At 36.1% G+C, this 20,829-nt stretch overlaps 2 protein-coding genes across 3 annotated transcripts; one reads left to right on the top strand and one right to left on the bottom strand.

Moving 5' to 3' along the window:
- Positions 1-1,281: 1,281 nt before the first annotated feature.
- Positions 1,282-13,549, bottom strand: LOC138331974 (2-oxoglutarate and iron-dependent oxygenase domain-containing protein 2-like). Its single transcript, XM_069279886.1, has 7 exons — positions 13,432-13,549; positions 12,609-12,789; positions 12,212-12,268; positions 11,338-11,448; positions 10,626-10,725; positions 4,297-4,421; positions 1,282-1,934 (listed from the first exon to the last, which is right to left on the bottom strand). Exons 2-7 carry the CDS (start codon positions 12,738-12,740, stop codon positions 1,422-1,424), a joined length of 1,038 nt encoding a protein of 345 aa, XP_069135987.1. The 5' UTR covers positions 12,741-12,789; positions 13,432-13,549; the 3' UTR covers positions 1,282-1,421.
- Positions 13,550-13,598: 49 nt separating this feature from the next.
- On the top strand, positions 13,599-18,672 carry LOC138331975 (uncharacterized). Of its 2 annotated transcripts, none has more exons than XM_069279887.1 (4): positions 13,599-13,746; positions 15,654-15,699; positions 16,635-16,756; positions 18,254-18,672. In XM_069279887.1, exons 1-4 carry the CDS (start codon positions 13,642-13,644, stop codon positions 18,572-18,574), a joined length of 594 nt encoding a protein of 197 aa, XP_069135988.1. In that variant the 5' UTR covers positions 13,599-13,641; the 3' UTR covers positions 18,575-18,672. The 2 variants fall into 2 exon arrangements, with proteins under 2 accessions (XP_069135988.1, XP_069135989.1); XM_069279888.1 differs by lacking the exon at positions 13,599-13,746 and adding an exon at positions 14,295-14,476.
- Positions 18,673-20,829: the final 2,157 nt, after the last annotated feature.

The raw sequence follows: 20,829 nt of genomic DNA, 5'->3' as shown, positions 1-20,829 counted from the left end.
GGACGTTAAGCAGAATAGAGAAAGTTCATATACAGATACAACAAATAAATATCACGTCCCGGCAGTTTCAATACAATATACTCTCTAGAGTGCAGGCTATACGAGAAATCCCTAATTACTTCCTGTTTGTCCACTTTCTCTCACACAAGTGTATGTTAAGCACAATACGAATACATAATATACATTATACTTGATATAGACAAACTTAATGTGTGTGTTAATCGTTATAATACACTTACCATTTATATTTATATCACTGGGGTTCGTCGCAATAACGAGAAAGCGAATTTAAAGATGATTCCGCTTCCACAGAACATCTATTAATAGATCCCCAGTTTTCCGGGTAATATCGAACTCCTAGTAATTATAATGCGTAACTTATATGCATTATTCAGCAACTGTTGTAAGTGCCTCGTTCTGAACATCCACAATGCACCAATGAATACATTTGTTATGACACTCATTATTATTCATATATCAGCGAATGGGTCATCTATCAGTGCCCCATTTTTTACTATATGGCAATGTATGTGTATGTCGTGTAGTTGATTGTGTAGCACTAAAATATCATACAAAATTTCCAACATCAATCCTTCCTGAAATATGTAGAGGAATCCAAGATTTAATCGACGTACTAAATCCCTTAGATTTACTCCTATAGCAATGTTTTAACTTTTATTTCTTAACTTATATTCAATACTGAAATATACAATTTTCCGAACAATTTACCTAAGTCCAAAGTGATATTTCCGAAACAATAAACCGAAATAAATAGGTTTCTAAAATTTACATCTAACTTGCGCTTGTACGCAAACTATCATTTAACACAATATATGCTTCTAGAACAAAATGGTAAATTGAAGGTATACAAGAGTATGCAAGAGTATGCAAAATGCCAAAGATCGTCCCTGGTACACTGTAATCAAGACCGATATATTTCTGACACTATTGAGCAATGACCTTAAATCTTTACATGAAGGGATAGAAACAATTTAGTTTTAGCTTTTAGTTCAGCATGAAACTAACCAGGCGAGCAATGTTTGCTTTTGCATTGTTCGGTTAAGGAAGAACTTCCCCTTCCCCTTTTCATTTTTGTTTTGAATGCATAGTCAACTTGCAGTACACTGTGCAGTAGATGACAGCCAAAAAAATTTGCAATGTACTTCGGTAAATGTGATATCCAGTTGTCCCTTTGCGAAATTGCAAATCCATAAATACTTCTTCGTAGGTAAGATAGTGTGGGTATTCAAACCAAAATCCAAAAATTCTTCAAAGCAGAACTGGGAAATTAATTTTTATTTTACCATTAATTTATTTTACCAATGTATACTTTATTTGCAAGAGTACGTGTAGAGCTTAACCAACGGTTTTATTCACACTAGCATAATCAAGTACATTTATTCACATTATATATTTATTTTTTAATAAAGGGTGCACAAATTAACAGTAGGTTGTGTAAATCCATCTCCGTATCCAATTGTCTCTACGAGTTCCGGTTTCTGATCACACATTGGGCACATGGTATTCCTGACCCTGGATGACCTCATCCACACAATAAGATTGTACCGTTCTCCCGCGTGGATCGGAAGTGCACCATGATAATGTTGGCCTCTGTGAATGAGTCCTATCCCGGCCTTGTGATCATACTCTGTACATTCCGTGTCTTCTAGAGGGACCGTCCGCATATTGCCGAAGTACAGTGAACCTCCCGTGTATGACTTCCCTAGTGACACATTCAACGTCACTTCCGCGTTGTCATAGTGATAGTTGAGGTCAAGGTCCTCTCCCATTTTGTATTGCACAATAAAGGCTTTGTGTGAGTCGAGATGTTCCCCTCCCCAATCGGGGAAAAGAATCGACGCAATTTTATGCAAATAGTTATCTCGTAGTTGGTTCAAAAAGCATTCATCGAATCCAAGTTCATTTAAAAGAATCTGCAAAGTGTGAACATAATTTATCAACAGAGACGCCATCAGACACCACAAAAAGACATTTAAATTTTAGACACATATTAATAATGCACAGCCTTTCTCGTTCACCATTTAATCAAAAGTCAACTAAGAGTTATTTTGGTACACAAGGAAATAGGCATTATCATGAATGGTTCGTTTACTGACAGAGAGAACTACTTCTCAATGGCTCTAACAACAAGGTCTTTGATATGGCTAATGAGTATCATAAAAAAGAACAAGAGGCCCAGAGGGCCTGTATCGCTCACCTGGTTTTTTGTTAGTAATTATCACAAGACTCTGACAATTAGAAAAATAAGCAAAATTGACTCCCAAAGTTTAATTTTGAATCACAACCATACAATGATGCTATTGATACCATACAAATATGCTATCCTATACATAGGTTCAGAGACAAAGTAATTTATATGAAAATAGTAACCTAATTGACCTTTTGACCTCGCATCTATTGCCGTCTAAGGCCCCGGGGGTCAGCCCTATCATTTGTACAATTTCAAATCCCAACCCTATAAGGATGCTACCATTGCACTATAAGTGCTCTTCCATTCTTAGTTGCAGAGAAGAAGTCGTTTATATGGAATTAGCTAAATTGACCCCTTTTGACCCCCACCCTTCAGGCTCCTGGGGGGGTCAGCCCCATCATTTGCAAAATTTTGAATCCAAACCCTATAAGGATGTAACCATTGCATTATGAGCGTAATCCCATGTTAAGTTGCAGAGAAAAAGTCATATATATATGGAAATTGACCACTTTTGACCCCGCCCCTCAGGCCCCCGGGGGGTCAGCCCTACCATTTGCACAATTTTGAATCCCCACACTATAAGGATACTACCATTGTATTATGGGTGCTATACCGTGCTTAGTTTCAGAGAAGAAGTCATTTAAATGGAAATAGCCAAATTGGCCACTTTCGACCCCGCCCCTCAGGCCCCCTGGGGGTCAGCCCCATCATTTGCACAATTTTGAATCCCCACCCTATAAAGATGCCACCATTGCATTATGGGTGCTATACCATGCTTAGTTTCAGAGAAGAAGTCGTTTATATGGAAATAGCCAAATTGGCCCCTTTTGACCCCGCCCCTCAGGCCCCCCGGGGGTCAGCCCCTTCATTTGTACAATTTTGAATCCCCACACTATAAGGATACTACCATTGCATTATGGGTGCTATACCATGCTTAGTTTCAGAGAAGAAGTCGTTTATATGGAAATAGCCAAATTGGCCCCTTTTGACCCCGCCCCTCAGGCCCCCCGGGGGTCAGCCCCTTCATTTGTACAATTTTGAATCCCCAACCTATAAAGATACTACCATTGCATTATGAGTGCTATCTCATGCTTAGTTTCAGAGAAGAAGTCGTTTATATGGAAATAGCCAAATTGACCCCATTTGACCCCGCCCCTCAGGCCCCCGGGGGGTCAGCCCCATCATTTGTACAATTTTGAATTCCCACCCTATAAGGATGCTACCATTGCATTATGGGTGCTATCCCATGCTTGGTTTCAGAGAAGAAGTCGTTTATATGGAAATAGCCAAATTGACCCCTTTTGACCCCGCCCCTCAGGCCCCGGGGGGGTCAGCCACATCATTTGTACAATTTTTAATCCCCACCCTATAACGATACTACCATTGCATTATGAGTGCTATCTCATGCTTAGTTTCAGAGAAGAAGTCGTTTATATGGAAATAGCCAAATTGACCCCATTTGACCCCGCCCCTCAGGCCCCCGGGGGGTCAGCCCCATCATTTGTACAATTTTGAATCCCCACCCTATAAGGATGCTACCATTGCATTATGGATGCTATCCCATGCTTGGTTTCAGAGAAGAAGTCGTTTATATGGAAATAGCCAAATTGACCCCTTTTGGCCCCGCCCCTCAGGCCCCTGGGGGTCAGCCCCATCATTTGTACAATTTTGAATCCCCACCCTATAAGAATGCTACCATTGCATTATGGGTGCTATCCCATGCTTGGTTTCAGAGAGAAGAAGTCGTTTATATGGAAATAGCCAAATTGACCCCTTTTGGCCCCGCCCCTCAGGCCCCTGGGGGGTCAGCCCCATCATTTGTACAATTTTCAGTTAGTAGCCCATAAGGATGCTACCAGTCAAATTTTGTTGAAATCCGACCAGCGGTTATGGAGAAGAAGTCGATTGTTGACGGACGGACGGACGGACGGACGACGGACGACGGACGACGGACGACGGACGACGGACGACGGACGCCGGACGCCACGGTATGGCATAAGCTCACCTTGGTCCTTCGGACCAGGTGAGCTAAAAAACCTGATAATCTTTATCCAAAAGAAATAACACAAAGTTAGAATACCTACCCCGTATTTATTCATTGTATTTGGTCGTCCCTTTGGACAATCACTTTTCTCAAAGTTTTCAAGCTCTTCCATAAAAAGGCGACAAAATTCTTCGGTGAAAACAGGAAATGAGTACACTCGTTCAGCTGGAAAAGGTAAGCCAGCAAAACAATTTAATTTACCGTTTAGCTTTACTTTTATAGTTCAATATTGTTTTATTTAGCATTTATCTTAAAACGTGTTAAAAATGCATCGATTTTGGCAAATTTGTAACAACTGTACATTGTATGTCTACAGACTATACAACGCACAATTGATGTTCGATTGAAATCTGAAAGGAAGGAATGAAGGAATGAAGCTTCTTTCTCATCAGATGTGGTAACGGTGAGTGATATTCAATAACCTAGGAGACATCCTATATCTCTCATCCGCATCTCTCAGATGTTTGCAACCTTAAAATGTGTAATATCCACCATAAAATATGACGCAATTTTTCTTATTAGGTTTGATATCCATGCATGGTAAGAGATCTGACCTTACCCACAATATTATTATTATATGTGGTTTACGTAGTAATCTTAGACATTACAAAGTCAAATTCAAACTTTTTTGACATCATCATTGCATCATGGACTCCTTTGGTGTTATGACCCTATTTGTGTTATTAGATAAGATATCAATGGTAACCTAAAACTTTTTTGTGTAACCTAAGACTCTTCTACCTTATCAGGTATGGTATTCATGGAAACGTTTATATAAGGTATCCATGGTAACCTACGACTCCTTCTGCCTTATCAGGTATGGTATTCATGGTAACCTTTAGATAGATATCCATGGTAACCTAAGACTCCTTCTACCTTATCAAGTATGGTATTCATGGTAACCTTTAGATAAGGTATCCATGGTAATCTAAGACTCATTCTACCTTATCAGGAATGGTATTCATGGTAACCTTTAGATAAGGCATCCATGGTAACCTAAGACTCCTTCTACCTTATCATGTATCCATGGTAACCTTTAGATAAGGTATCCATGGTAACCTAAGACTCCTTCTACCTTATCAGGAATGGTATTCATGGTAACCTTTAGATAAGGCATCCATTGTAACCTAAGACTCCTTCTACCTTATCAGGTATGGTATTCATTGTAACCTTTAGATAAGGTATCCATTGTAACCTAAGACTCCTTCTACCTTATCAGGTATGGTATTCATTGTAACCTTTAGATAAGGTATCCATTGTAACCTAAGACTCCTTCTACCTTATCAGGTATGGTATTCATTGTAACCTTTAGATAAGGTATCCATTGTAACCTAAGACTCCTTCTACCTTATCAGGTATCCATGGTAACCTTTAGATAAGGTATCCATGGTAACCTAAGACTCCTTCTACCTTATCAAGTATGGTATTCATGGTAACCTTTAGATAAGGTATCCATGGTAATCTAAGACTCATTCTACCTTATCAGGAATGGTATTCATGGTAACCTTTAGATAAGGCATCCATTGTAACCTAAGACTCCTTCTACCTTATCAGGTATCCATGGTAACCTTTAGATAAGGTATCCGTGGTAACCTAAGACTCCTTCTACCTTATCAGGAATGGTATTCATGGTAACCTTTAGATAAGGCATCCATTGTAACCTAAGACTCCTTCTACCTTATCAGGAATGGTATTCATGGTAACCTTTAGATAAGGCATCCATTGTAACCTAAGACTCCTTCTACCTTATCAGGTATGGTATTCATTGTAACCTTTAGATAAGGTATCCATTGTAACCTAAGACTCCTTCTACCTTATCAGGTATGGTATTCATTGTAACCTTTAGATAAGGTATCCATTGTAACCTAAGACTCCTTCTACCTTATCAGGTATGGTATTCATTGTAACCTTTAGATAAGGTATCCATGGTAACCTAAGACTCCTTCTACCTTATCAGGAATGGTATTCATGGTAACCTTTAGATCAGGTATCCATTGTAACCTAAGACTCCTTTTACCTTATCAGGTATGGTATTCATTGTAACCTTTAGATAAGGTATCCATGGTAACCTAAGACTCCTTCTACCTTATCAGGTATGGTATCCATGGTAACCTTTAGATAAGGTATCCATGGTAACCTAAGACTCCTTCTACCTTAGCTGCAATATTGTAGCTCAAAAGACTTTTTGACAGAAAATGGTGTCATCTTTAGAGCTACAATTGGTGCCTATTACTGCTAATGGAGCAAAGTAATGATTATACAAACCATTATAAAACGTTTGTTTGCATTTTTAACGTACTTGTTTGATATCGCTTACCTTCTAGGGAATAAAACTGAACCACATAAAATATCTTATTCTCATCGAAGCATTATTTTTTTTACACTATACATATAAAGGTCTTTCTGAAGGAAATTTATACGGCAAGTCCACAAATTGTGAATTTGACGTCTTGTGAGCGGTACGGTAGATATTAAGAATGGTAGTTATGTTTGTTTTGGACAAAAATCATATGTAAATGCATGTATACGCATAAAAATATTTGGAAACCTACAAAAAAGTAAAGAAAAAGATGCCCGAGTGATTTTCGGAGGCAGTGCTCCACTACGACACATAGGGACCAATTCATACCCGGCCGAAAGGTATAGTAGGCCGGGTACTTATATTCGTTCAACTTCTACCTTATCAGGTATGGTATTCATTGTAATCTTTAGATAAGGTATCCATGGTAACCTAAGACTCCTTCTACCTTATCAGGGGTAACCTTTAGATAAGGTATCCATGGTAACCTAAGACGCCTACTACCTTATTAGCTATAGTATTCATGGTAACCTTTTGATAAGGTATACATGGTAACATATGACTCCTTCTACCTTATTATTTATGGTATTCATGGTAACCTTTAGATAAGGTATCCATTGTAACCTAAGACTCCTTCTACCTTATCAGGTATGGTATTCATTGTAACCTTTAGATAAGGTATCCATTGTAACCTAAGACTCCTTCTACCTTATCAGGTATCCATGGTAGCCTTTAGATAAGGTATCCATGGTAACCTAAGACTCCTTCTACCTTATCAAGTATGGTATTCATGGTAACCTTTAGATAAGGTATCCATGGTAATCTAAGACTCATTCTACCTTATCAGGAATGGTATTCATGGTAACCTTTAGATAAGGCATCCATTGTAACCTAAGACTCCTTCTACCTTATCAGGTATCCATGGTAACCTTTAGATAAGGTATCCATGGTAACCTAAGACTCCTTCTACCTTATCAGGAATGGTATTCATGGTAACCTTTAGATAAGGCATCCATTGTAACCTAAGACTCCTTCTACCTTATCAGGAATGGTATTCATGGTAACCTTTAGATAAGGCATCAATTGTAACCTAAGACTCCTTCTACCTTATCAGGTATGGTATTCATTGTAACCTTTAGATAAGGTATCCATTGTAACCTAAGACTCCTTCTACCTTATCAGGTATGGTATTCATTGTAACCTTTAGATAAGGTATCCATTGTAACCTAAGACTCCTTCTACCTTATCAGGTATGGTATTCATTGTAACCTTTAGATAAGGTATCCATGGTAACCTAAGACTCCTTCTACCTTATCAGGAATGGTATTCATGGTAACCTTTAGATCAGGTATCCATTGTAACCTAAGACTCCTTTTACCTTATCAGGTATGGTATTCATTGTAACCTTTAGATAAGGTATCCATGGTAACCTAAGACTCCTTCTACCTTATCAGGTATGGTATTCATGGTAACCTTTAGATAAGGTATCCATGGTAACCTAAGACTCCTTCTACCTTAGCTGCAATATTGTAGCTCAAAAGACTTTTTGACAGAAAATGGTGTCATCTTTAGAGCTACAATTGGTGCCTATTACTGCTAATGGAGCAAAGTAATGATTATGCAAACCATTATAAAACGTTTGTTTGCATTTTTAACGTACTTGTTTGATATCGCTTACCTTCTAGGGAATAAAACTGAACCACATAAAATATCTTATTCTCATCGAAGCATTATTTTTTTTACCTTACACTATACATATAAAGGTCTTTCTGAAGGAAATTTATACGGCAAGTCCACAAATTGTGAATTTGACGTCTTGTGAGCGGTACGGTAGATATTAAGAATGGTAGTTATGTTTGTTTTGGACAAAAATCATATGTAAATGCATGTATACGCATAAAATATTTGGAAACCTACAAAAAAGTAAAGAAAACGATGCCCGAGTGATTTTCGGAGGCAGTGCTCCACTACGACACATAGGGACCAATTCATACCCGGCCGAAAGGTATAGTAGGCCGGGTACTTATATTCGTTCAACTTCTACCTTATCAGGTATGGTATTCATTGTAATCTTTAGATAAGGTATCCATGGTAACCTAAGACTCCTTCTACCTTATCAGGGGTAACCTTTAGATAAGGTATCCATGGTAACCTAAGACTCCTACTACCTTATTAGCTATAGTATTCATGGTAACCTTTTGATAAGGTATACATGGTAACATATGACTCCTTCTACCTTATTATTTATGGTATTCATGGTAACCTTTAGATAAGGTATCCATGGTAACCTAAGACTCCTACTACCTTATCAGGTATGGTATTCATTGTAACCTTTAGATAAGGTATCCATTGTAACCTAAGACTCCTTCTACCTTATCAGGTATGGTATTCATTGTAACCTTTAGATATTGTAACTAAGATCCTTCTACAGGTATCCATGGTAACCTAAGACTAAGTTCCATGTAACCTACCTTATCAAGTATGGTATTCATGGTAACCTTTAGATAAGGTATCCATGGTAACCTAAGACTCCTTCTACCTTATCAGGTATCCATGGTAACCTTTAGATAAGGTATCCATGGTAACCTAAGACTCCTTCTACCTTATCAGGAATGGTATTCATGGTAACCTTTAGATAAGGCATCCATTGTAACCTAAGACTCCTTCTACCTTATCAGGTATGGTATTCATTGTAACCTTTAGATAAGGTATCCATTGTAACCTAAGACTCCTTCTACCTTATCAGGTATGGTATTCATTGTAACCTTTAGATAAGGTATCCATTGTAACCTAAGACTCCTTCTACCTTATCAGGTATGGTATTCATTGTAACCTTTAGATAAGGTATCCATGGTAACCTAAGACTCCTTCTACCTTATCAGGTATGGTATTCATGGTAACCTTTAGATAAGGTATCCATTATAACCTAAGACTCCTTCTACCTTATCAGGTATGGTATTCATTGTAACCTTTAGATAAGGTATCCATGGTAACCTAAGACTCCTTCTACCTTATCAGGTATGGTATCCATGGTAACCTTTAGATAAGGTATCCATGGTAACCTAAGACTCCTTCTACCTTAGCTGCAATATTGTAGCTCAAAAGACTTTTTGACAGAAAATGGTGTCATCTTTAGAGCTACAATTGGTGCCTATTACTGCTAATGGAGCAAAGTAATGATTATACAAACCATTATAAAACGTTTGTTTGCATTTTTAACGTACTTGTTTGATATCGCTTACCTTCTAGGGAATAAAACTGAACCACATAAAATATCTTATTCTCATCGAAGCATTATTTTTTTTACACTATACATATAAAGGTCTTTCTGAAGGAAATTTATACGGCAAGTCCACAAATTGTGAATTTGACGTCTTGTGAGCGGTACGGTAGATATTAAGAATGGTAGTTATGTTTGTTTTGGACAAAAATCATATGTAAATGCATGTATACGCATAAAATATTTGGAAACCTACAAAAAAGTAAAGAAAAAGATGCCCGAGTGATTTTCGGAGGCAGTGCTCCACTACGACACATAGGGACCAATTCATACCCGGCCGAAAGGTATAGTAGGCCGGGTACTTATATTCGTTCAACTTCTACCTTATCAGGTATGGTATTCATTGTAATCTTTAGATAAGGTATCCATGGTAACCTAAGACTCCTTCTACCTTATCAGGGGTAACCTTTAGATAAGGTATCCATGGTAACCTAAGACTCCTACTACCTTATTAGCTATAGTATTCATGGTAACCTTTAGATAAGGTATACATGGTAACATATGACTCCTTCTACCTTATTATTTATGGTATTCATGGTAACCTTTAGATAAGGTATCCATGGTAACATATGACTCCTTCTACCTTATTAGGTATGGTATGTATTCATGCTTAAAGCAAAGGTGTGGTATCAATGTTTAAATAAGACTCCTTTTGTACTATTAGGTATTGTATCGCAGAAGACTAATAAATTTTTACCTTATTTGGGCTTGTAGCCAAGGTAACCTAACACCCCTTCTTCCTTATTCTATCTGGTAACCATGGTACCCGGTAACCTAAAAGAAAACTTACCTCCTGTAGGACTGACGACATTTAGCACCTTGTCTGCTGTGACATCAGATTGTGAACACAGGTCAATCAACTCAAGAAACTCTGGAGCAAAGTAGCTTTCCTGAAATAATGTTGGTTATTTCATAATTTGCTTTCACTAATTACTATATGAAGAAATATGATATTTTCAGCTATTATACTGTGGCCTTTGCCCACGTGCAATATAACACTTGTTGATTAACACCATCTCTGGTTAAATATTATGAACTAGAGCACAGTTACCCATGAAATATTTGTATAATATTTAACGCATGAAAATTACAATGTGTTTGCAAACAATGTTATTATAATATGTAAGTTAGTCTTTCTCTCATGATTTGGGTACACCATGTATGTGATTGATCTGATATAACATACCCCGGTACACATCCTTTATTTACACAGTGAACGCTGACTTCAACTACATAAATGTATTAAAGTCTATAAGTGTATATAACAGAAGCTAGACTAGCAAAAATGGTATGATTTTGAATTCCAACCACATAGTAAAGAAACCATAACCATAAAACAAAAAAAATACTAATAATAATATGGGCTAAACTAGTGGTGAATAATAGATCACAAAGTAAACTCTTTGTCCCTTTCGGCATTACATTTATATGAGTACTATCGGTTGTAAAGACCATTTTTCCTAAGTCCCTCGGGTGGTCTCTATAGACAGGTTTGACTGTACCTTTAATGTGTAAATTTCCGGGTGCAGATGATGATACTGGTTCTGAATCATTTGCTTCCTCCTCAGATAGTCACTACCTAGATTTCTTCTTCTCTCGCGTTCCAAAAGGAGCTATAATGATAATTTAGCTGTAGGTACATAATGATATGATAGAACACAAAGAAGAGAGGGGACAACATGCTGGACGTAAGGCTTCAAGAGATGACATGAGACAAAGACAAGAATTCAATGTACAGACTAAATAATGAATAGATATACGGAAGGGATAACAGAAACACATAACTTGCGTCTCTACTCCTTCTAATGATTTTTACATAGGGACAAGTGTGTTTGGGAGACATGAGAGAAATACACTGCCATCTCCCAACACACATGTATGTGCAATTAGTTTATATAAGGGAGGCAAATAAAAATAATTAATTAGTAAAAGCAAATCAACGCCAGGGATAAGATTACAAAAGGTAGTTGTAAGTATCAGGGATGTAAAAAAAAAAAAATCACCAATGTCTAATATTAAGGCTTACTGATTAATATTGCACATCCAAATCCCATATGTCTTTGTGCATGCTGGACCATATACAAATTCAAAGGAATTGTAATAAATTTATAAAAACTGGTCGTAGATGACTATACCTGTATTGAAGATATAAACCGCATCACATATAAAATACATTATATATTATAACACTGAAAAAATAAAAGGATAAAATGCCAAAAGCTTAGAATTACTTAAGGTCCTCAAAATTAAACAAAAATAACATCTGAGAAGAAAACTCCAACCACTAACCTACTCCAGTCTCTGATAAAATGACAATGTCTGTTTGTAATGCTAAAACATTATTTATATTTCTGTAATGGATATGCAAATAATTACCTGATTCATGACATGGTTGAGCTTCAATCCAGTATTGCATCCTTGCCTTTTCAATATCTGAAAAAAAAATTGTATTAATGTTCTTGCTTGTTTCAATACAGCAGACAAAAGAAAAAAAGAAAAACTCTGATGCCAGTTCTTTTCAGATTTTTTCTTCTGTCCTTTCTCTCTATAAACTAATTACACATCACATATTGTGTGAGACCCCTGTGGTAAAAATACCAAAATAAGTGTTTGTATAAGTAGGCTGTAATTCATTTACACGAGTCCCTGTGATGACATCAATACAAAACACAATGAAGCATTATCTCAGATATCAAAGAAATTAATGATTTAACTTATTACATTACAGAATGATTTGCAATAATATTGATATCTTTGTGAAAAAACAACTTACATTTTTATAATCTTTTAAAAACTGGCCTTCGTTCTCAAAAACAACATGCATCTTATACTCCTTTAGGAAATAGTTGTGTGTATAAAAACACTTGCAAACAAAAAACTTTGCGTCAGTCATCTTTGCTTGCATCTAAATCAATATATGGCAGTTTTCGTTGTTTGAACAAAATGGTTCCCTCCTGTAAGAATAAATGAAATCACTTTTAATTAATGAATGGTTTTATAGGATAAATATATAGACATGTGGAGGGTAAACCTTACGATACTTCCAAATCATATTAAAACTTTATCTGTATCATATGTAACTTTCGCCCTGTTACACATACTGTATTTTTGTGCGTATAGTGCACACTTTTTTTCATAAATTTTCAAGTGAAAAGTTGGGGTGCGCACTATATGCAGGTACAAACCAGGTCCTGGGTCAGGATCACCGACCTGCAGGTCCTAGCTAAAGTGTGCAGTAACATTTTGTACATGTTGTTGTGATATGGTTATGATCAAATGCTTGGATCTTTAAGTCAATGATCATTGCATATATTCGATATAAAAGGAAAACATCACTAAAAATTTCTATCTTTAATTAAATGGTAAATGGGAAAAAATAGCATACATATACAACAAGTTGCAGTGTAATTAACACATAAAAATATTCCCAGAACATATAAGAGCTTTGTGTTTACACACAGCTTTTCTAGATTGTACCATAAAAACACTAGAGAATTCTTTTGACATCGACTTAAATATTGTTGATTTATTCCTATCTTTTACACTCAGCACATGTAAAAACCAAATATTAGTGAAATATTTATATGTGTACTTACATAAATGTAATGTTTCAGATATTAACACTTCATTCATACCGTTGATTGATCCCATTCATACAGCCTCATTCATACACAGCAACATGTATGATCAAAATGAAAGTGAAAGTAAACTGAGTCTGTATCAGTAAAGAGCTTGTAACTGCATTCGTCCATAAAGCGCGTAGACAAAACCTTTATAAACCCTGATGTATAGACGCGTGCAACAAAATGGCTGCGCCCATGAAGGACACACAAGATCCACCGACCTCTAAAGACCTCATCAAAGAGGAAAACAAAGAAAAACAAAGTAGTAAATTTAAAGATATATGGAAGGTCAGTAAACAGTTTATTTTCCTTCCTTGTAGCAAACAGTTATTTTGTTTATTTAGTTTATCTCAAAACGATGACGACCCGTTGTAAAGTAACATTATGTTAATCCCTATTGAGATTCCTCCTCTAGACTCTTTTATATTCGGACGTCTGATAGATGTCTCTCGTCGGAATCCCTACTCGAGCCTTCTAAACTTTATTCTGGAAAATCAAGTCAGGTTGACCTACCTCTTGTAAAGGTCTATTACAGAAATAATCCAACTGCAGTGGTTCCCATACTAGCACACATCGCTAGTGGAGATATTTTTCTCTCCATACGCACATATATTATTTAGTGACACATATTAAAAACAAAGAACCATCCCATATTGTAAACAATGTTATGTTCCATCGCTACTTTGAGCAGCCATTTTGAAAGTCCCTCTCTGTCATGTGACCGCTATAGTCTGTTTCAATAAAATTCATTACCTGTATAACCTTACTCCATTCAGTGTAATAGGCGTTATCTGGAACGCACTATAGTGGTCATGTGACAGCGAGGGACTTTCAAAATGGTTGCTCAAAGTAGCGATAGAACAAGACATCGTTTGCAAAATGAGATGGTTCTTTGTTTTCAATACATGTCACTTCATATTAAATGTGCGTTTTGAGAGAAAAATATCTCCACTATCGATGTGTGCCAGTATGGGAACCACTGCAGTTGGATTATTTCTGTAATAGACCCTTACAAGAGGTAGGTCAACCTGACTTGATTTTCCAGAATAAAGTTTAGAAGGCTCGAGTAGGGATTCCGACGAGAGACATCTATCAGACGTCCGAATATAAAAGAGTCTAGAGGAGGAATCTCAATAGGGATTAAACATTATGTAGGCTAGAATGTTTTTGTTTATTTTGTAATCAGACATGAAAATGAATAGTGCCTAGATCGAGATATGATAAAAAAAATCGTCGCCTGTCAACCTCTGCCTACAATTATTCAAACCGATCGTCCATATTTTTTTTACTTTGTGCGTAAAATACATATATTGCATAATTTCAACGGTAGCACCTTAAAATGATGATTTAAAAAAAAAAAAATCTGTATATTAATACAATGTAGCTTGATTTGACTATATATATATCCAAATCTGACCACACGTTCAGTGTATATTGGACAAATGTAAACAAACAGATGAGGTCTGGTCACATTTTCCTCTTGGAGCATGCAGATCCCGTGCAAAATTGACCATGTGCAAAAAGTGCTCAGTGGGCTCAACAACAACGAATATGTGGCATAGTTCAAATGAAAATTAAGATTGTATATCTCTTTCATTGGAACATGAGGAGGAATGGGTTTGAATACCAAACATTGCAACGATGGAAATTTTAGGTCACGTGAGACAAATTCTCAAGTGACCTATTCTAATATCCATTTGTCTGTTGTCGTGCATCGTCAGTAGCTATTATAACAATAGATGAAAGACATGTGGCTGAGTCACATGTAGATTACATTCATAGATCTACATGTACATTAATTTATTATGTAAGTTAGAGATTAGCATTGATGTTACCACTAATATATCCTAATCAAAATGCTTTACATACTTGTACATGTATACTGGCAGGTATTTCGGCCAGTCAAAGTACATCATAGCAACATATTTGCTGAAAATAAATAGGATCTTTAAAAAGGTTCCATTATCATTGGATGTCAAATTAGCCATACCTACCAAAATCTTATAACCAATTAAACAGAAAAATTAACTATGGCTCTGGTTCATGTTTACAATTTAGATGAGAGGAGAATTTTCTTCTTTAGACGTACATAACTGCAAGTTTTGTGTACAATCAATCGAGGAAGTCCAAATATTTCATAACGATGATGCTAATTGTTAACAGTTATGTTAATATAGATGCCTTGATTATTACAGATAATGCCATGTGAGCAGTATAACCAGGCCTACAGGATTTGCAAAGGTAAGGAAATCCGAGGTATCAAAGTATGTAATCAGCCATCAATAAATTAATATTTTCAGGTATCTTGATACATATATGATCAAATGTACAAGGTCATAAACCATTTATTCCGACTTCAAATGCAAATTATGTAATAAAAAAAAAAGGATAAAAGTTAAAGGCCCACTACCTTTCGGGGGGCAAAATTTAAAGGTTTCTTTAAAAACATTAATAACGTCAGAAAACCAATGCCGATGCCCTAAGATGAGGTTACAACACAAAACATATGCAAGATTTCCTGCGTAATATATGAAAACCGTGAAGAGTTGTTTCGCTGTCTTGCCGTCTGGTGCAGTAATAGTCCACTACCGCGCGGTATTTAGGACGACGGCGGGAAACATAAGACGACCCGCGTTATGAAAATTAACATTTTATCTATTTCGATTAAATTGTTCAGAAGGTGATGATAAACGTAGTATTAACTGTAAGTTAATAAATTTTGCGACTCTACAAAATTATCGATCTCGTTTTACATTCCCATTTTAAAAATTAAAAGTCGTGTCGGAAAGGTAGTGGGCCTTTAAATGAACCATGAATAGTGTCATATTAGATTGAGATTTCAAAAATAGGAAACATAAAAAAGATCATAGTTAAATGAACCATGAATAGATATCATTATTAGTCATATTAGATTTAGATTTTAAAAAGAGGAAACATACATGTATCTACAGTGTTAATTTTCAGCATTTAAAGTTCAAAGACATACCCATCTACCATTAACTACATTCTTAATACTACAATGAAAACAATTTCACTTCCTTTCTAGTAAACTAAATCAAAAGTTTTTCATATGGCAAATAGGTAGTTTGATTCAAAGAAATGATTACAGACTAAGCTCAAATTTCACAGTAACAGAGTTGTTTTCAAAATTGATGGTAGATTTGTTTATTTTTCAGATTGGAGAACAAAGTATTATCATCGGTACTGGGATGGTGACCACAATATTGACTGTGATCCGCTGAAGAAGGATGTAGAAATGTGTGAAGAGCTCGCAGAAAAGGAAAGCATTGAGGCATATGTAAGTTATAATCTGATGTTAGAGGTAGTTCTCTACACAGTGTATTGTAATCTCTGCTGTATTTGTACACCTGTGTATGTAACCAAACAAAATTCAGGATTAGTGTATGTGCATGTTACAATACAAAATTCAGGATTAGTGTTTGTGCATGTTACAATACAAAATTTTGGATTTGCGTTTGTGCATGTTACAATACAAAATTTAGGCGTTGCGTTTGTGCATGTTACAATACAAAATTAAGGATTAGCGTTTGTGTATGTAATAATACAAAGTCTAGAATTATTGTCTCTGCATTCAGCAGATCAAACATCTGGATTAGCATGCCATGCGTGATTATAACTGCACAAAGTCTAGAAATAGCATTTGTGTGTGTCTATAACATTACAAAATTCAGGATAAGTTCCTATGTATGTAACAGCACAAAGTCTTAAGATAATCCAATTAGCATCCGATGCACTATTAGTATCGGTGCATTTAGCAGGACAAAGTTCACGATTACATGTAGCATATGTGTATGTAACAGAAGCAAAATTCTGGATTAGCAACTGTACGTGTAAACAGTACAATTTTTAGGATTAATATCAGACATCTAGCTTGTAACATCACAAAAAATCACGAGTTGCATATGTGTATGTAACGGTACAAAATTCAGGATAAGCATATGTGCATCAATCTAATTAGACCATGGTAGTGGATCGCTAGCGGAATTACGAGTCTAATTTTAATAAGATTGATTTATGCATTTAGCATCACAACATTCAGGATGAGCATCGATCTGTGCTTGTAAAGACACACATCTAGGATTACCGTCTGTGCATTTAGCAGGACAAAGTTCAGCATATGATTAGCATATGTGCATAAAACAGCGTTAAATTCAGGATTAGCATTTGAGCATGTACCACAGCCCACAATTCAGGATTATCGAATGTAGCATGTAGCAGCACAATTTTTTAAGAGGAAAATTATTAAATCAATAATTAGGAAAACAAAACTGTAGTAACCAGATAACGTATACACATTACTGAATTGCTAAATATAGACAGAAAATGTGTAACCCTATGGCTAAGTATTGCCGGTAGTTAATTGTATTGATTTGATAATTCCAATGGCCACATATTTCCTTTGTTGCCTTTGTCTTGACACCATGGTTAGCTATTCGCTGATTGCATCGCATTTATATTATTTATTTATTATTTTTTAAAGCTAAACTTGTACTATGGATGAGGTACAATTTTCACCTAAAGAAGGTTGATACCCTAGTTAGTATGAACAACTGCATGTAGGGAATTAATTTAAACATATTTTATTGCAACTTTTTTGTACAATGAGATTGGAGACAACTTAACAACTTTTAAATGTACGAAGCCCCCAATGTAGGAAATTATAATACAGAGTTAGAATGAAACACTATTTCCACTATTGGAATAAAACATTCTATACCACATTTTATGATATCGCTGTTAAAGGTTACATAAATGATACCTGCTTTGTTAACAGGAACACCTGTTAAAAGTAGAAGACGCCAAACGCCAACGGCGGTTACAAAGTGTACAGAAGAACGACGTTTGGGAATACCGAACTTCTCCACCTATAGGCTGGTATACCAATATGTCCTCGAACAAACCGGCCTCTGTCAGTGTGGTGGAGGGAATACCGCCGCTGTGTGAGGAGTATAAGGAACCCTACCAAAATCGTCATATAGAACGATACAGTGACAGACATAGTGATGAAGAACTAACGGATGTAAGACCCAAGTTATGGCTGAAGCCACTGAAGGATACTCTAAAGGACACGACTAGTATGTGTGTGATATCCTAGCAGGAGGTATATTTCGTCGATAGGTCTTAAATTATCATTTATATTGTGCCTGTGTATGAAATTGTATTAAATTAATAAAACTCTATATGAACATGATACATGTTATATGAATGTTATGCTTTAGTGATATAGCACTATAAAAAGGTAAAGAGTTTAACTATACAAGAACTATACAAGAAGACACAACACGAATATACTGCAGTCTCCCAAAACACGCACCATGCACTTCACAAACAATATAAAGCTAGCTAAGGGTTACGATCCACCTTCTCTTCTTCATCCCAAGGATGTGATTCTTTCTCTTTTCAGAGGATTTCCTCTGATTGAACAATATTTATGATAAACAAATCAGATGCGATCTGGAACATCATCCTTTTTTAACACAAGGGGAAGGATTACCCTTGCCTGTTATTAGTCGTTAGGATCAATCACATTCTCTAATCACATCCTCGATACCCTAATCCCTCTGAAGAGAAGTAAGCGGATCGTAACCTTTGGCTAGTGAAGATGCATCAAAAGTAGTATTATACAAGGTAGGAAATGTCACAAACGTTACTAAGAGAACTTGTATAATGGACAGTTCTTTCAAACATTCAAGGACAAACGTCATTCGCTCGTGGATTTAACGTTGATAGTGTTAGGACTTCTATGTGGAAATGCAGCAAATTGCCCCTAACACCCCTTTTCTAGCATATTTCAATATTCTTAAATGATTGTAAGCCATACCAAAGTCGTTCAGAACAGAGTTTGTTAATTTCGAGCAAGGACAATATATAGAGAACTTTAGAGAAGGAGGCTATGGTTAGGATACACACAAAACAGTGTTGACGTCAGGATATGCTCCTACAGTGTACTTCCTTCATGAATGAGGTATCTTTTTGTAGGATTTTTCATTAGGTTTTATTTGGGCTCTATGGTGTCATCACCAACGTTAATGCATATTTAACTATTACATAATTGAGTTCATACGTTCATGTATTGAAAAAGCAATATTCGTACAAGTTTTTTTCTCGCGAAATGCATTTCTCGCGTAATATTTTGTTTTCTAGTTTAATAATAAATATTTTTGTGATAAATAGCACCAATATATAGCTGTGTCTCATTCCAATAAACGATTACCAAAATGATATCGGCAAAATATGTTTAGTTTCTTTTTTTCTCTTGCAACGGAAATAAATAAAAGCAAACATTTGAATAGTGATTAATAGTCGTTAAAATCGGCATTTTGCCATTTTGCAAATTCAGGAAGAGCTCCAAACATTCTATCTTACCGAATTCTTCTGCTGACGAGCTGCAAAAATGGTGAGAGCTATTTGCTCTCTACTAATAATCTCTGGCACAACACCAGTAACCAATAGTTATTTGGACATTTTGACATCTGCAGAAATGTCTAAATGCGCTATATTTGATATCCCAATAATTAGTCGGGATAAAACTGCATCATACATACAACATGTACTTAAGTTTATACTATTAATATTTGTTATTGGATACCAGACGTGTTTAAAGATATTTCATTGATTTGATTATCAAACAAATGTTGTTTTACAAATGAACGCCCTTAGCACGCTATAACAGGTTGCACATATCGCTCTATTGGTCTCCCGTCCGCCACCAATCCAAAAGCTTGATAAATTTAAACCATCCATAATCTGAGAATAGAGTCGTGCCTCAACTTACAACAAGCTTCTTTGTCATTATAAGTTTTACTGTCTGAATTTGCTTGAAATATATAGGAAGCATTACTGTTGCTACCAGTGAATGCTTAGTTTGATTTGGAAAACAGAAAAGACGAAAGTCATCTTAAATCTTTGAGAGTTGAGATTTTTATCGCTATTTTGGATGGGTTTCTCTGCTGTAGAATCAAGCATTGTTAGTTAGCAATCTGATTAGCATTCATTGTGTGGGATTTTACGTGTTTTTTAAATTAAAAAAAATAACGGAATATTCCTGGTTGTGTGTTGAGACAATTATGGGATTATGCCCGGAGACCTACTCACTTGTATGGTGTAACTCTCCCGTAAGGTACCTTTTACTGTCTTATATAAGAGTCACATATAACGCACGTAACATTAAAATGTAACATAACATATAGGACAGTTACACGTAATGGTAAGATGATCTGGGAGTTAAAGTACAGAAATGACATCACAATTATGTTTTACGTTAGAGACAAGCCTCAAACTGTACAATATATGAGGACGAGAACAGATACTGACGGGCCTCGATTCAGTTCTCTTTCCACATAGTGTGCA

The sequence above is a fragment of the Argopecten irradians genome, chromosome 9, assembly GCF_041381155.1.
Source record: "Argopecten irradians isolate NY chromosome 9, Ai_NY, whole genome shotgun sequence".
Classification (NCBI taxonomy): Eukaryota; Metazoa; Mollusca; class Bivalvia; order Pectinida; family Pectinidae; genus Argopecten; species Argopecten irradians.
This window is presented reverse-complemented; position numbering and strand designations above follow the sequence as displayed.

Excerpts from the sequence above, each read along its gene's own strand:
- LOC138331974 (XM_069279886.1), bottom strand. The coding sequence starts at position 12,740 with ATGCAAGCAAAGATGACTGACGCAAAGTTTTTTGTTTGCAAGTGTTTT. Across the intron at positions 11,449-12,211 it reads TCAACCATGTCATGAATCAG|CTCCTTTTGGAACGCGAGAG; the intron begins GTAATTATTTGC and ends TTATCATTATAG. Across the intron at positions 1,935-4,296 it reads ATACAATGAATAAATACGGG|ATTCTTTTAAATGAACTTGG; the intron begins GTAGGTATTCTA and ends CACACTTTGCAG.
- LOC138331975 (XM_069279887.1), top strand. The coding sequence starts at position 13,642 with ATGGCTGCGCCCATGAAGGACACACAAGATCCACCGACCTCTAAAGAC. Across the intron at positions 13,747-15,653 it reads AATTTAAAGATATATGGAAG|ATAATGCCATGTGAGCAGTA; the intron begins GTCAGTAAACAG and ends TGATTATTACAG. Across the intron at positions 15,700-16,634 it reads GGCCTACAGGATTTGCAAAG|ATTGGAGAACAAAGTATTAT; the intron begins GTAAGGAAATCC and ends TTTATTTTTCAG.